Below are 16545 nucleotides of genomic sequence, written 5' to 3' on the forward strand. Positions count from 1 at the left end.
TAGAGCAATGATCATCTTGTTCTGTCTACTATCTCTTTTGCTTGGAAATTTAAGGAAGTGTGTTAGACCCTGCTTGTAATGGGAATGTTGTTTTGTACGCAAAAAAAAAAAAAAAAAAAATCTAGGAATCAAAAAAAGTCAAACTTTCTGATGCAATGATAATTTTTGCATAACTCATTTTCACAATGCAAAATGCAGTAACATCAAAATCCTCAAAAAACAAGCGTAGTGACTCTTACCAAAGATGCTAAAATGCTAAGTTCACAGTTACGCAGCTTTAAGGAGATTGGTCCTTTATGCCAATACCAAATATGATTAAAACCAGTATACACATTCACTAATTCAGACATGATGTGGACCTTATTTGTACAGAAATTTGATTTTTTTACAATTTACATAAAATGTTCATTGAGGAGATACTGATCAAGATCTCATAAGTCTCTAACTGTGGCCAATTATATCATGCATGAAGTTAACACAAAAATGCACAACTGGCAGATAGGTTGTTAATAAAAAGAAGGAAAAAAAAAAAGGTTGAACTCGATGGACATGTGTCTTTTTTCAACCTTACTTACTATGTCACTATGTTACTATGTCTAGATTATACATTTGTTGAGAAGAAATGGGGGCAACATACAGTGTTGTTGGCTGAAAAATGTGGAACTGTGGAATAGCAAATATTTCAACGAATTTGATGAAAACCAGTCTGGATCAAATCAAGATAATATTTAGATAAATATTTGGGGCTCACATTTGGGGCGAATCAGGTCCACAATAACAGAAAAGGGGGGGAGCTGTACATGTGCAGTCGATTCATAATGCAGGTTCCAAACAAGCTTGCCAGTCACAAGCATCTCTTGGTTTTCCAAATCAATAAAGAGCATGCTCTATTATCCGCAGTAAATTATTATGTAAAGAATGAAAGTTAATTGCCGAGTTGCACCCACAGTATGACAGATGGAATTAAAATGATTTATGTTCCCCAGAAACACAAGACAGTAGCAAGTATTGGGATTAGGCATTATTACACAAAGTATTTCATTTACTGATATAAAATGTTTTAAATACATGAATGATTTTTGTAGTTCACACAAAAACTGTGAAAAAATTTTCTGCTTTTTTTAGCATTTATTACAATTAAATACATTCAACGTGTTTAGAACATTTGCTTATTTACAAGAGTCAAATTACAACTCTATAAATACTTAAAGCACTTAAAAGACAGGCACTAGATCTGTCTTTAGAGGCAACATGATGCATGACGCACAATGCTATCAGAAAAAGAACTGGCATGGATAAATGCTTACCCGGGATATAGTTAGAGGCATGTTGAAGTCTTTGCCTCCTTGCAGTCTGAAACCCCAGGGAGCCGGGCCAACCAGAGACACACTGTAGTTACTCATGCTGGCTGTGGGTTAAGTATAAGCTTGAAGTGAAGAAACTGTAAGTGTCCTACAAAATATAAGATACAGAAATGGATGGGAGAAGGAAGAAAAAAAAAAACTCTTAAAAATTTACAAACAGTGGCATATTTATTAACATTGGAGACAAACATCATTGGTGAGGTTATCCATAGCAACCAACCAGATATTTGCTTTTGTTTTATAAGTGGCTATTCAACTGTAAAACAGACAATCGGACCAGAGGCCACCTTTTTAGACTTGAGGAAAAGAACTTTCATTTGAAGCAGTGTAGGTGGTTCTTTACAGTGAGAAAAGAGAGGTTGTGAAATGCTATGCTGGATGATGTTGTGATGGCAGATTCTGTAAATGCCTTTAAGAGTGGCTTGGATGATTTGGACAAGCATAATATCCAAGACTATAGTGATATTAAAATCTACAATTAATATAGATATTAGTACAGTATATATAGTTTGTGGGTCTGTGTATGTATGGGTGCTGGGTTTCATTTAGAGGGGTTGAACTTGGCTTTGGTTTTTTTTTCAAACCATCTTAACTATGTAACCCCTTGGCTGTTCCTGGTTTGAAGTTTTTATTTAATAAAAAACTGGGATACTGCAAAACAGAGCCCCCTTTAGACTGCCAGTCCTAACTGAGGTGACCAAATAACCAATCACAGACCTTTCTTGCACTCCCAAGAACTTTTTTCATGCTGGTGTTGCTCCCCAACTCTTTTTACAATTAATTGTGGCTCAAGGGTAAAAAAAAAAGGTCGGGGAACACCCATATACATAATGTTAATATGCTGTGGATTGCACTGGTTGAAGGAAGGGTTAGTTCTGCTTTGAAAAGTTTCTTATAATTTGATTAGAGTGTCCCAGAAACAACAGATGGAGAAGCAATCAACATACCTATGTTCCCATATCCTAAATATTTGCATTGTGACATCACCAAAAACACAAATTACTAAACATCAGCTATAAAGTATTTAAGAGGGGTGTAAGGCATGTAAAATGCAAACAGATATATGCAAAGTATTTGTACAAAGATTTTCTAAAGTGAAAAAAATTCAGAGCATCCAAAGAACTCCCGAGTTGCAGGAAAAAACCCTTCACTTGAATATGGTTATATGTACACTGCCAACATTTATTAAATTCATAGCTGTCATATCATTTGTAACTAAACTTCAAAGTTGCGCCTTTTGTTTTCAGTAAGCATACTAGCACATATTGCTGAATTCCCTTTCTAGGGTATAATATAAATCAGGGCTGTCCATCTAGACGTTTAGTGAGACTAAAAAACCCATATCAAACAGTGCATCTGGTTCAACAACAGTGAGATTTTTCAACAGTCTGAATATTCAAGGGTTAATAGGTTGCATCTATTCCAAGAAGCAATTGCTTCTGTCTTCACAAAAAAAGAAAAAAAAAAAGAGAGACAATGAAAGCATAATTTAAGACTCAAACAGTAACTGAGATAGTATGTTTTTGATTAGGGCAGAAGCTCTTGTGTTTAAAGGGTACAGGCACTCTGTCAGTGAGTATACCAATTATTTATATAAACAAAGTAAACCTAAATAATGCAGAATCCTCTTAAATTTGTTTAGACAATGATTTAGCTTCCTGGTCATGGGATATTTAGTTTGAGACTACAGTAAAGAACCCTGATATATTAATGAAAGGGAATTTGGGAATGTGCTATTCTAAATCAACGCATGCTTGACATAAACAGATTTAGAAAATATGCCCATGTAAAGCAAAACATATGGTAACTTCTTAGATGCTTTCCTGATAGTAAAAATGAATGTACTTTCCCGTTCCTAAAGTGCTGCATATACATTCATGATGTTTAACTCTAATAAGGTATATGAGCTAAAATGATTTACATCAGTAGTATAGTAAAACATAATACAGTAAAGATGCATACCGCCTAACATTTTGTAAATAGAAAAAAAGGGACAAAAAAATTTGGAGTACTGGAAAATTGTTTTACCACGCCCATTTTGTGGCCACACACCCTAATTACCATATTCATTTTACAAAATTTGGCAGGTTATGAACGTTTGAACACATTTCTGTGGTTTTTATGTGTCATTACAGTTTTGCTAATAAAGGTGAATTGCCCTTTAAGCTGCACAGTTTCCCCAAGAGACCTGCTTATCTTAAATCGCTACAATTGTTTCTTTGCTTATCTTGAATTGTTACAAATTTATCAAAGTGCAACTGCAACATATTCTGGGCTCTCAGCCAAAAGTCAATTAAGTTTTGGAAACATTGCAATTTTTTCTGGCTCTTCAGTGCAGTAGATCAAAGAGAAAGTCGGGACATTTCAGTAACAACCCGGGACTGTCCTGCGAAAAACAGGACGTTCGGGAGGTATGCAGATGAACAAAAAAAAACATAGAAGCCCTATTATTACTAGAACACATTTTCAGACAGACTTTTACACTCTCCTGTGAAATGTGTTTTCTAGTACTATTTATTGATATAGCCAACATATTTACACGATTTACAGAGATTGTTCATCACTTGTATGGTGAGTTTACAGTCAAATGTGGAGTAATATAATAAAACAGTCTAACATTTGCTACTAGTCTAGTAACCTATAGCAACCAATCCCCTGGTAGCATTTATTCAGCAGCTGTTTGAAAGAATAAATGATGGCGATGAGTTATTCCTGTAGACTTCTTATTATATAAGGTCCTAGGCTATAACATTCACACAAGAGTCAATTTCAATTTACCTGATTGCTTGTTTTTTTTTTTTTTTTTTTTTTTGTTTTTTAAGGAGGGTGTACACCAGTCCACGAGAAAGCCATACCGACTTAAGGAGAATAGCAAATCTTATTGCACACAAAACCTAGGTTGGTATCAAACTCAGTACCCCAACAACTCTGCCACTATGCCACTAATATAGAAAAATGATGTGGATTTATAAATATGCATAGTTTTATCCTGTATATTATGGTGTTAAAGTTGCGATGTAAATTTTATTTTAACAAATAAACAACAGTAATATTGATGCCCTCTAGCATGTCATGTATATAGGTGATACATCAGCCTAGCAGCCACATTTTTAAACACATACATACACATCACTTTTTGCCTGAACATACCTTCAGATAAACGTCTCTGTCACACCCAAGTGATACGGTCAAGAGGTTTCTGTCAAGGTAATCATTCGATTTTCCACTGGGCTTGGTCTATCACCACTCCTTTTCAGTGGTAATATAAATCATGGAGAACAATACAACATAACAGAGGTGTGTAAACCTCTTAAGCCACGTGGAGACAGCTGAGCCTGCCACTTCCAAAGTTCTGCAACCTTTTGTAGATCGGGGTTAGCGTTAAGATTTGTAGCCCATGTGAAATAAGCATAAAGCAAAGCCAATAATAGCTGACCAAAGTGAAATATAGTACTGCTTCACGAGGTCTTCATAGCTTACAATTTTGCAAAATAAAGCGGTTATAATGTATTAAAATTAAAATGAAGAGTTGTCATTTAATGATTATTCACTTATGACTGTACACAGTGGCATAATAAGCGCTTGCCGGGCCCCCCTGCCAAAAATCTTGAAAGGGGCCAGGAGCACAAGTCCACCTCTCTGCATCTGCGAAAGCAAAATTTTCTTTTACAGAGAGCCGGAGGAAGGATTTTAGTGCTGCAGACCCCGCGGTCTGGGGCGCATCGGGTTAGAGTTAGGGTTAAGTTTTTCTCCACCCGCAAATCTCTACCAGGAGCGCTCTGAAATGTTAAATTTTGCTACATTTAGTTGATACATTTGCTTGCTAATACAGTTGCTAATATTCTCCAGATGCTGCTGTGAAATGTATCAACTAAATTTTTCAGTTTAGAACAGTTAAAGCAGGGGTAGGCAAACCTCGGCTCCGAAGCCTTATGCGGCTCTTCATCCTGCTTGCTGCGGCCCGGTCTTCTCACGTCGTCTATACAGCCCTCGCACCTGCTGGCGGCTTCCTGAGTGTGATACCACGGTAAGCTAACCGTTAGCTTACTGGGGTAGCACACTCAGGATTCCGCCAGCAGGTGCGAGGGCTGTATAGACGTCCCAGGAGTGACAGGCAAGACCGAGCCGCAGCAAGATGATTCAACATGGTCCTCAACACAGTCACACACTCAAGACAAGAGAGGGAAGATCAGCATTGAGCTTCAGAAACAGAAGTCACATTCTCAAACAGATGAGAATACTATCATTTAATAGGGCTATTCAGTGTTTAATTTATTTCAAAGTAGGCCTACACATACACACTGCTCCTCTGTTTGTTGTATTCTGTTGTTGTAACAGTTAAAATTAAAAAACAGTTAAAACTTTTAAAAAGGTTTTAACCTTTTTTTAATTTTATTAGCGGTGTTATATTTTGCAGTTCCAGACTATTTTTCTTTAGTGGAAGAGGGGGCCAAATGGCTCTTTTGATAGTAAAGCAGTGGCGGAACTACCGGGGGAGCAGGGGCCCGCACCCCCTCAGGGCCCCCCAGCAGTCCATTCGCCGCTGAAAATGCCGGCATATGCCGCCGTACGGAGGGGGCGGGGCCCGGCTGTGCGTCACGCACCAGGGCCCGTCCCCCTCTAGGATCGCCACTGTAGTAAAGGTAGCTGACCCCTGAGTTAAAGAGTTGGCCACCCCCTCCCAGACCTGCTTTAGAAGGTAAAAAAAATTACACTTTAATATTAGAAATACGGTCACAAATAAAAAATAGAAAGTAATTGAAATAAAGTCTTTATTTCTGGTGAACTATCTGATACCCACTGAACTGAAAAAAGTATTTGAAGATGAACAACCTGTTTAAGCAAGAAAAAGTAAATATAATTTAAATACCATAACGCTGCTGGCCAAGAGAAGTGGTGCAGAAGCTCTAGGCCCAGATTTCAGCGGCCATTTAATGAAATAATATCCTAAAGTATTTTAGTTACAAAATATTAATGCAAACCATGCAATCGCATGTGATTCATAAACCACAGAAGCAGTTTTAATCTACTTTCTATATTAAAACAGGAAACAAGACAGATATATAAATAATATTATTCTTTAAAGGGATACTGTCATGGAAAACATGTTTTTTTTTTCAAAATGCATCAGTTAATAGTGCTAAACGTATTGACAGTTTCACATTTGCTCTGTCAAGTAACTTGTGCTATGATACAGTTCAGTCACTCTTTACTGCTGCACTGCAAATTGGAGTAATATTGCCCCTCCCTTCCCCCAAGTAGCCCATCAGCAGAATAATGGGAAGGTAACCAGATAATAGCTCCCTGGCAGATATAAAAACAGCACTCAATAGTAAAAATCCATGCCCCACTGAGAAGCAATAGCCTGCCTTAAAGCAGTTCCACCCTGAAGAGCTGGCACTTTCTGAAAGCACATGACCAAGCAAAATGACCTGAGATGGCTGCCTACACTTGTTGGGTTAGGAATTAAATTTTACATGGTATAGTGAATTATTTGCAAATTATTTGCAGTGTAATTTAGAAATAAAAGCTACACCATAAAAATCATGACATAATCCCTTAAATATTATAGCACCAACACATCAAGAACGGTTATCTACATAAGCTTCGCCTTCCCTCCTTCTAGGTGACACCAGGTCTCTGAACCACCAGTCGCTCTCCATTATTCAATTCTGCCAGTCACTTTATACACTCTAAGCTGTAAACAAAATGTATCTAGTTTAAAGAATGCTTCTCTTGTCTATACCAAGACTAGAGGGCAGGTTGTTGCAGGCCAAGATTTATAGAATATTTGGATGGGGCTAATGCCAAGAATGTTACAAAAAGAACAATGGAGCCAAGTATATATTGAAAAGATGGGGAAACAGTAAGTTCCTTCATTTCTTTATTTATTATTTCTAATAGAAATATTTCAAATCCTTACTTTCTTGTTTTTATGGTGGTACTGTATATACTAATGCAGCTTGCAGTATCAGCATTAATTAGGCTATAAAATCTACTTAATCTAAAACTATAAATGTATATCTTACTGTGATTATATCTCTGCATATTTTTACAATACTATTATAGTTCAAACAGCAGGAGCAACACTGCACTATACAAATATCAGTTTGCACAATAACAAAGATTATATGGAACGTGTTAAGAGACAAAGGAGGTGCCTGTCCAATACAGTAATTAATTAGATTTTTAATTACTCAATGATTATGGGCAGATCAGAAACAAGATAGGTTAGGCAGGCTATAATTGAAAGAAACCATATAATGTTGTAACTTACGTTTTCTTCTTGACCCCAATGGGGACTGGCTTGAACAATTCTTGGGAGCTGTTCATAAGTTCAGAAACCCTAAAATCTATACATTAGCTATAGGTTTACATAAAACTGTGGTCAGGTTTTTTTCAATTTGGTGGACCAAATATCCTTTCTATGCCCAAAAATGTTCAAAGAGGCAAACCTGAAGCCCAACCTGAGGGAGAAAACAAACAAACCAGTAGGATCTCTCTGTACCCTGTAGATATTTTCCTAAAAATTAACTTTACAAACAAGAGATACAGTGGTTATTGTCTGAAGCCCAGAAGTTTCTGCTTTACTTTGTATCATACTGCCAAGTGTGACATGATGTTGTGGTTATAACTTGGTGCTATTAGCAATTCATTCTTTGCAAGTTTTTACGTTTAAGGTTTTTCATTTCAAGTCTTTGATTATAAAGTTGCCAAGTCACCATAACCAAGCCAAGGTAAACCCCTGTGTTTTTAAAAATGCAAGCACTAGCAAAGAACAAATTACTAATAAAACTAGAGGAAAGTACATGTGCATTGCTCATGTGCATTGCTCATTCTCCATATCTGAGTGTTTTAAGCACTTTTGGCTAGATCGGTACCACTTTAATTGTACTTTAATTAGAATTGGAATTAGCCTACAATCCCCTTTTATATTTTAGCGTGATACCAGATATCTCACAAAAACTCAAAACATTAAAAAATGGGAATATACCAGTCCATCCAACTGCGTAATAATGCCATGTATAAATATGATTTTACAGGATCACACAATAGTCTCAGAAAAGAGCTTTCACATGGAAATATAGGAAAATCAGCTAGCAAAATTATCTGACTGCATTAGTGGTTTTGATCAGTGATAGTTATACAGTGAAAACTAAGATTTAACATTGAAGCAACCCCCAACAGTGACATACATGGAACTGCAGCATATCTTCTTGTACGTCTCCACAGCATGTACAGGATACATTCTTCTATGCAACATACTGACAGGGGTTGCAGGGAGTTGTAATGTAAGTACATCAAGACTGAATGTGTTTATAAAAGCAGGAATATCCTCCTGTTCCTCTAATACAACCTTCAACATTCTGACAGCTAAAGCCTGTTTATAAACATAACATTTGTTTTTAGTGGTTCTCACATGTCTTGGTCTTATTCTAGTGTAATAGATGTTCTTTTGTAACTGTAGGAAGTTTGAGCCATAATCATTTTTGGTATAAAAACAGCAACCACAAAAAATTAAAGTTTTGAAGTGATGGAAATATAATGTAGTGTTGCCCTGCACTGGTAAACTGATGTGTTTGCTTCAGAAAAACAAATATAGTTTATATAAACAAGCTGTTGTAGCCACCGGGCAGCCACTCAAGCTGGGAAAAGGAGAAAAGGCACAGGATACACAGCAGTTAACAGATAAACTCTGCAGTATACAATGAGCTTCTTCAGAACAATGGAATGGCTGCCCAGCAGTTTGTTAATAAAAGCTATATATATTTTTCTAAAGAAACACAATCAGATTTACTAGTGCAGGGCAACAGTACATTTCAATTACTTTAAAACAATTTAATTTTTTGGTGTTACTGTTCCTTTAAATATAAAACTAGCATGAAGATCAAACTCAGATGCAGATGAAAAGATTTAAGATAGTTGCACTGCGTAATTATTCAATTCGTTTATTAAATCATTTTAAGATGTACACAGATTATAACTGGCACCCACTGTAAATACAGGTATGGGATCCATTATCTAGAAACCCGTTAACCAGAAAGCTTCGAATTACAGAAAAATGGTCTCCCATAGACTCGATTTTATACAAATAATTCAAATTTTAAAAAATGATTTCCTTTTTCTCTGTAATAATAAAACTGTACTTTTACTTGATCCGAACTAAGATATAGCTAATCCTTATTGGAAGCATAACCAGCCAATTGGGTTTATTTAATGTTCACATGATTTTCTAGCAGACTTAAGGCATGAAGATCAATATTACGCATTGTTTTTTTAAACCCAGAACTGGTCTGATTAAAGTTTGTCATCCCGTGTCCTCCTGCTTCCCACATAAGAATTTCAATCTGAACAGCACCACTTGATACAGTGAGATTAAATGAAAGCATGAAACTTAAACTGTACTAGCAGAGTGTCCCTACATTTGGGATGTTCTGCCAACAACAAGCTACTCAAAAAATAATCTCCTCCTGTGATATCAATATAATGTAAACACGTACTTCTAAAAATAAAGCACAAATATTTTAAGGGTGGTTAATAAAGAGGAGTAGGGAGAGAAGCAAAGATAAAAAAAATCATTTTAACACAGGGATCAGATGTGTCTCTGGGGGAAAAAATGTTCTGTTGAAACATTACAAACTCTCAGGTCATTGATACAGCAACACAAGCTTCAATGAACAGTTATAGTTCTTCCGTGGAAAATAAGTATAATAAAAACTATTTTTAAGAAATTATTCCGGTATAAATATGGAACCAGGTATCATCAATGCCTTTTTTAGCAAGCAGAGAAGTACTCAAATTCAGTCCAAAAACATTTATTTCATTTTAACAGAATCTAAAAAAAAAACACCTGGAACAGTATGCTGGAGATCATTTCAGGAATGGCAGGCTACTAGACAGGATTTGTGCACTTCTCGGCTGGCTAGAAATATGTCCTGTATGCCAGAGGCCTAATAGTATATGGGGACACAAATACCTGCCTTAATAAGAAGCTGGATAAATCCAAGGATGATAAGGATCCACCTACTGGCTATTCAGGTATTAGACTGTGCACCAGAAGACTCTCCTGCCTCTGAGATGATTAAATGTAAGTCTAGCTGGCCTAAAGGCTTTTGTTGCATGGATGGAGTTGGTTTACCCAATAACAGACCACAGTTTTTGTATTAGAATCCCTTCTAAATAACAATTAAAGGAGAAACAAATCCTTAATTAAAAAACCCCTACCCTACATAGACCCCTTCCCTCCCCCCCAGCCTAGCTGCCCCCCCCCCGGGCAATTGCCCCTAACTATTTACTTACCCCTCGGTGTAGATTCTGTCTAGCGGAGTTCACTGCAGCCATCTTCTTCTCTTCAGTAATCTTCGGAATGAGACCGGTGTATCGACGCATGCGCATTTGGAGCAATTTTCTGTATTGTTACAACTGTGCATGCGATGAAACTCACGAAAATTGCTGAAGTGCCGGTCTAATTCCGAAGATTACCAAATCGGCTGAAGATGGCGCCCGTGAACTCCACTGGACAGAATCTGCATGTAGGGGTAAACAAAGAGTTAGGGTCATTTGCCTGGGGGGGAGGCAGCTAGGCCGGGGGAAGGAGAAGGGGGGTAGGGTTTTTTTTATTAAGGGTTTGTTTCTCCTTTAAAGGGATTCTGTCATGATTTTAATTACGTTGTTTTTATTTTTAAATTACACTGTTTAGACTGCAAATAATTCACTCTACAATATAAAATTGAACCAGCAAGTGTATTTTTTTTTAGTTGTAATATTGGTGTGTATGCAGCCATCTCAGGTTATTTTGCCTGGTCATGTGCTTTTTTATTCAGCAGCTCTTCAATTTGCATAATAAAAAATCTGGTTACCATGATTTGATTAGAATAAAAGACTGGAATACGACTAGGAGAGGTTTGAATGGAAAGAGGAGAAATAAAGATTAGCAATAATACTACATTTGTAGCCTTACAGAGCATTTGCTTTATAGATGGGGTCAGCGACTCCCATTTGAAAGCTGGAGTCAGAGGGAAAAGGCAAATAATTAAAAAACAATGAAAACCAATGGAAAAGTTGCTTAGAATTGGCTATTCTATTACATATTAAAAGTTTACTTAAAGGTGAACCACCCCTTTAAGGATGGAACTGCTTTCTGGCAGGCTGTTGTTTTTCCTACTCAATGAAACTGAATGTGTCCCAGTGGGACCTGGATTTTACTATTGAGTGTTGTTCTCAGATCTACCAGGCAGCTGTTATCTTGTGTTAAGGAGCTGTAATCTGGTTACCTTCCAATTGTTCTGTTGTTAGGCTGCTGGGGGGAGAAGGGAGGGGTGATATTACTTCAGCTTTCAGTACAGCAGTAAAAAGTGACTGAAGTTTATCAGAGCACAAGTCACATGACTAGGGGCACCTGGGAAAGTTACAATATGTCTAGCCCCATGTCAGATTTCATTTCAGATCTCTTTTGAGAAATAGATTTCAGTATAGTGCTGGAGCACACTATTATCTGATGCATTTTTGGAAAAAAAAAACATTTTTCCCATTACAGTATCCCTTTAACTCACAGTGTGAACAGATCATACCCCAGCAACATTTAAGTTGACCAAGCACTGTCAGAATTGAAGCCATCATCCCACACACCAAATGGACAAATACCAAATATCATCCCACACACCAAATGGACAAATACCAAATGAGTTGGTGATACACAGTATGGCCACCTTTCCAACATTCAGTTTGTTCAAGCTATGGGTCCACACAATCAGAACCAGTAAGTGAAGAAGAGTTGGGGATCCTCATAACTGCCTCATTTGACTGTAACCATGCCCTGACCAATGTGGCATCACCAGATGGGATTTTCAACATGTTGGATGGGCAAACTGACCAATACCTACGGTATACAGATATCAGTTGTGATCATCCACCCAAACTTTTAAGTTTATCTTTGGTTACATAGTATGTGTGCTTAATTTAGCAAGCATTACATCAAAGTAGTATCCCAGCTGTGCTCCTTAGAGCACACAGGGGTAATGTGCCCCTATGACTTTAATTCCCTATACTTCCTATCTCCCTAGTTGCTGGGCGGAGGATCATGTAGCTAGATGTAATTTGCATAGATATGCTATTGGCCAGGAGGCGCTGTGACCACGTCCTGTCACACTCTGGTATAGTGAGTAAGAAGGGGTGGATCTTCCTCTTTGGCTGCTGGATGCTGATCCAGCTGGGGTGCCCAGGGGAGCCTATGCTGATCCAGCTGGGGTGCCCAGGGGAGCCTGGGTACAGCAAGGCCCAGAAAAGCCATGTGCTCTAGAGGGACCCGTAACTCTAGAGAGATAAGTCGGGGAGCAGGGTTAGGGTTAGGGTTGAGCTAAAAAGAGCAGTCCTGAGCTCCAACATAGAAGTGGCAGTTTGAAGGTATCTCTCCAAGGCCATATTGCCTGTGTAGGGATCCCAGTGGAGAGGGAATCAGACTAGAGGATTTCCAGGAGGTGATCCAGACCACTACTGGGGATATGTCGCAGAGGTGAAGTGAGAGTCCTGCCAAGTCTGTCCAAGGGGAGTGTCATCCTGTGTTACTTTCTGCAATGTGATGTGCCTCGGCCACTTCTCTCTGAAGTGATGTGAGTAAGCCCTGTGGATGTTCAATAAACCCTTTTTGTTGTTTTACTGCAAGAACCTCCTGGTGCCCATTCTTTTCTGGTTTTATTGCACAGTAGCCTGTGGGAGTTCTAGTTACACTACACCACACCTTTTCATCATTTCTTCCATGTAGCGAAGGCCCTAGCCTGAACTGTTAGAGTAACGTGTAATCCATACTCTAGTGCACTAGCTGGTAAATAATATATATCTAGTGCACTAGTTGGTTATATATATATATATATATATATATATATATATATATATATATATATATATATATATATATATATATATATATATATATATACACACACACACACACACTGCAACTTGCATGGTGAAAGTAACCCTAAACATGTTACAGTGCATTCTTTTCAGAGAGGAGTGTGTAATTTGTATTAATTTAGCAGATTCATGTCTGAACTATGACAATACTATAGCAACCCAAATGAAAAAACAAAACAGTTCTCATAGCGTGGAACATGACACTGGAAAATCATTCAATCAGGGCATGTGTCCACAGATGTTTCATTCAATCCAGGGATTGATGAGTAAAATTATCTTTAGCACAGATCTTAAAACATTCAATGACTAAAAATGGTATTTATCATATCAATACCTTATCAGTTTTGCTTATGAAACCAAGCACACCCTTGGTCTGCCTTATCCATTGGGCACCCATGCTACATCATTTTTGCCCTTAAATAAAACCATTAAAAAGAAAATTTAAATCTGGGCCCCTAAGTGGAGACTGTTCTGCAGATGCTCCTAGCTTGTTCATTGGCTTCACAGACTTCTGTGCATGGCATCATCATTTAAATATAACCAAGCTTATAAACACGTGATGTATCAGATATGCAGTCCATTACATGGGGGGAAAAAGTGTTGGCCAGAAGTGACCAGCAGGCAGACATATTATTAGCAACATGAAGCATGCAGGAAAGTGTCTGCTTGGATCATTGACCATCAGTACAAGTTGGCTGTACAGTTCTAATAAAATCAGGATCTGGGACAGATCAGTATAGACTTGCTCTCAACATTAATGTCAGTGTGCATCTCCTCATTTTAATGCTTGTCTTAATTCTTCCACTTTTTTGCCCATTAAAAGAAAACATTTCCTTTCTCTTAATGATCGTACAACTGTGGCATTTCATTTAGAGACTTCCGTTATGGTCCAGAAGTTTCAGCTGAGCAGTGCAAGCATAACAATTAAGTGCAAAACTACTGTACAGGCCGACAGGAAGTCATTGAGTAAACCTCCGAGACTGCTTGTGACAGGCTGATTGAATGAAGCAAATCAGCAGATACTGGCCTGCTTTCAGGGCCGGCCTTCTTTCTCTTTGTAGCTACTGTTGCTAATCATCAGCAAAGTCTGGATTTGAAAATGAATTGGATCTGCCTTCCTATATGAAGAGGGAAAACACTTAAAAGCCTGCCTTTCCCATATTATATGTTAAAGCTGCTTAAATGGATGTGTCATTACTTTAAAAAGTTGAATTCTATTAAAACACAGCTGCAACCATCCAGCTGTGACTGAACTACAACACCCAGAATTCCCAACAAACTTGGCATTAGATGTTAAATTGTGTAATTAATAGCTGAAGGGCTGGTGATCAGAAACTATATCATAAGTACAGATATGGGACCTGTCATCCAGAATGCTTGGGACCTGGGGTTTTCCAGATAATGGATCTTTCCGTAATTTGGCTCTTCATGCCTTTATTCTACTAGAAAATCATTTAAATGTTAAATAAACCCAATAGACTGGTTTTGCTTCCAATAAGGATTAATTATATTTTGATTTGGATCAAGTACAAGGTACTGTTTTATTATGAAAAAAGATTGACACCAGCCGAACCACACCAAGTAGAGAAGCAGAAGGCAGATGTTAAAAGTTAAAAATTTACATTTTATTTTCCATAATTAAAAGCAAGGGCCTGACGCGTTTCGTGTCTAATAGGGACACTTAGTCACAGGCCTAGTCATAAGCAAACAGATCAGTTTTACCAGTACAGGGCAACGCTACATGATATTTTCAGGCAAAACAATTTGCATCTCCTTTAAAGGAAACATATAGGATAAATGAAAAAGAACTCAACTTTGTAGGCAATTATGAGTAATATATGGTGTCGTTATCACATTGTGCTAAAAATGTATATTATCTTTAAAAATAGCCCCTTTATTGGAGCTCCCTATAGATGTTCACTGGTCCCTGTCTCAAATGAGGGGTGGGCGTGTCCTAGTGGTCCCTGCCAGAAGCACAGTAGAAGGGCAACAGCCAATCACAGCCCTGCAGTCACACAAGCATTCAGTTCCCTATCAGGTCCTGCTAGCTGCTGATTGGTTCCTGTCCTACAGTGCAGTGAGCTGAGAGCGCTGGCTCCCCTGCACAGCCTGGGAATTCAGGGAGCAGGAAGTGGATGAGAAGGGAGGAATTATTAGGGTTTTTGCAGAAATATCCAATAAATCAGCCTGAAAAACTACTTTTTTTAAACACAATTCTTCTATATCTCTAATAAGTATAAAGCACTGGTAAGTTCTTATTTTTTTTTAACACAAAATGTCTCCTTTAAAGGAACAGGGGAAAAAATGCAGCCCCGGGGTCAATGCAAAGGTTTCTGTTTGTGCGCAGATTTTTCCCTTATCGTGTTTAGACAGGCGGGGAGAGACCTCTGCCCTCTTCCTTTACACATCATCAATCTCCCTCCAGGTATGTCAATCACTGAGGTGCCAACTAATTCTCTACGCCCTCACAGCAAGAGGTAACCAGTCCCAAGCTCTCATGTCTAGACAACACCCATATGAATACAGAAGGCTCATTGCTACAACACGTTCCCTAGAGCAGGAGATTACTAAACTACAACTCCCACAATCCCCAGCAACGCTTGCTTCACACTCAACAGCTGGTATAAAAAAAAAGAGCCACAGGTTGCTGATACCTCCAGCGCGTTTCCGCCCAGCGAAGCGACACTTGTTAATACAAACATGTCATGTTATTGCATTTATATCATAACGTGACCAGCTGAAGGCGAAAAGAGAAGGTGCCAATGAAGTAGAGCAGAGCACCTTGTAACGCAGCGCAACCCACCTATGCTGGGAGCGAGAAAGCCCAGAAGTTGCAGTCCTTGGAGTGGAGAACAGTCAGCAAACTATGTAGGGGGTGTCACTCGGCTCTTTTCTCCCTATTCCTTTTAACTTCCGCGTCTTTCTAAGCCTACTAGTCCGGGCTCAACGCTAACTGCACACTGTCCGCTTCCTCTCTTTACCTCTGTGTATAAATATCCCTGCCTCTTGCCTTCTGCCTCCACCCCTACTTGCCCCTCCCTGCGGAGGAGGGCTGCACGCACGGGGCAGGGTACAGTCACTTTGCAGAGAGAGGAGGGGAGAGCGGCAAACCTGGCCAGAGCCAGACACTTGTTTTTCCCTCCTCTGACTGTGGGAAAGGTACTCGCTCCGGCTGCAGAAATTAGCACTGACCTCTGCTGAGGGCTGACACGCAGCTGCTGATTGTGGAGCTCCACTCCCGGTTTCCTCACAACTCTCTAAAGCCTAA

General features: G+C 38.6%; 1 protein-coding gene across 7 annotated transcripts in view; it reads right to left on the reverse strand.

Moving 5' to 3' along the window:
• pdlim5.S (PDZ and LIM domain 5 S homeolog) overlaps positions 1-16291 on the reverse strand; it is a 120813-nt gene extending 104522 nt beyond the window's left edge. For 2 of the 7 annotated variants that reach the window (XM_041575798.1, XM_041575793.1), the window contains exons 1-2: positions 16081-16291; positions 1308-1452 (exon numbers count right to left, since the gene is read on the reverse strand). In XM_041575798.1, the coding sequence (XP_041431732.1) occupies positions 1308-1403 (96 nt within the window). In that variant the 5' untranslated portion in view covers positions 1404-1452; positions 16081-16291. 7 annotated transcript variants of the gene reach the window in all.
• Between the last annotated feature and the right edge of the window lie 254 nt (positions 16292-16545).

Source organism: Xenopus laevis, chromosome 1S (assembly GCF_017654675.1).
Source record: "Xenopus laevis strain J_2021 chromosome 1S, Xenopus_laevis_v10.1, whole genome shotgun sequence".
Classification (NCBI taxonomy): Eukaryota; Metazoa; Chordata; class Amphibia; order Anura; family Pipidae; genus Xenopus; species Xenopus laevis.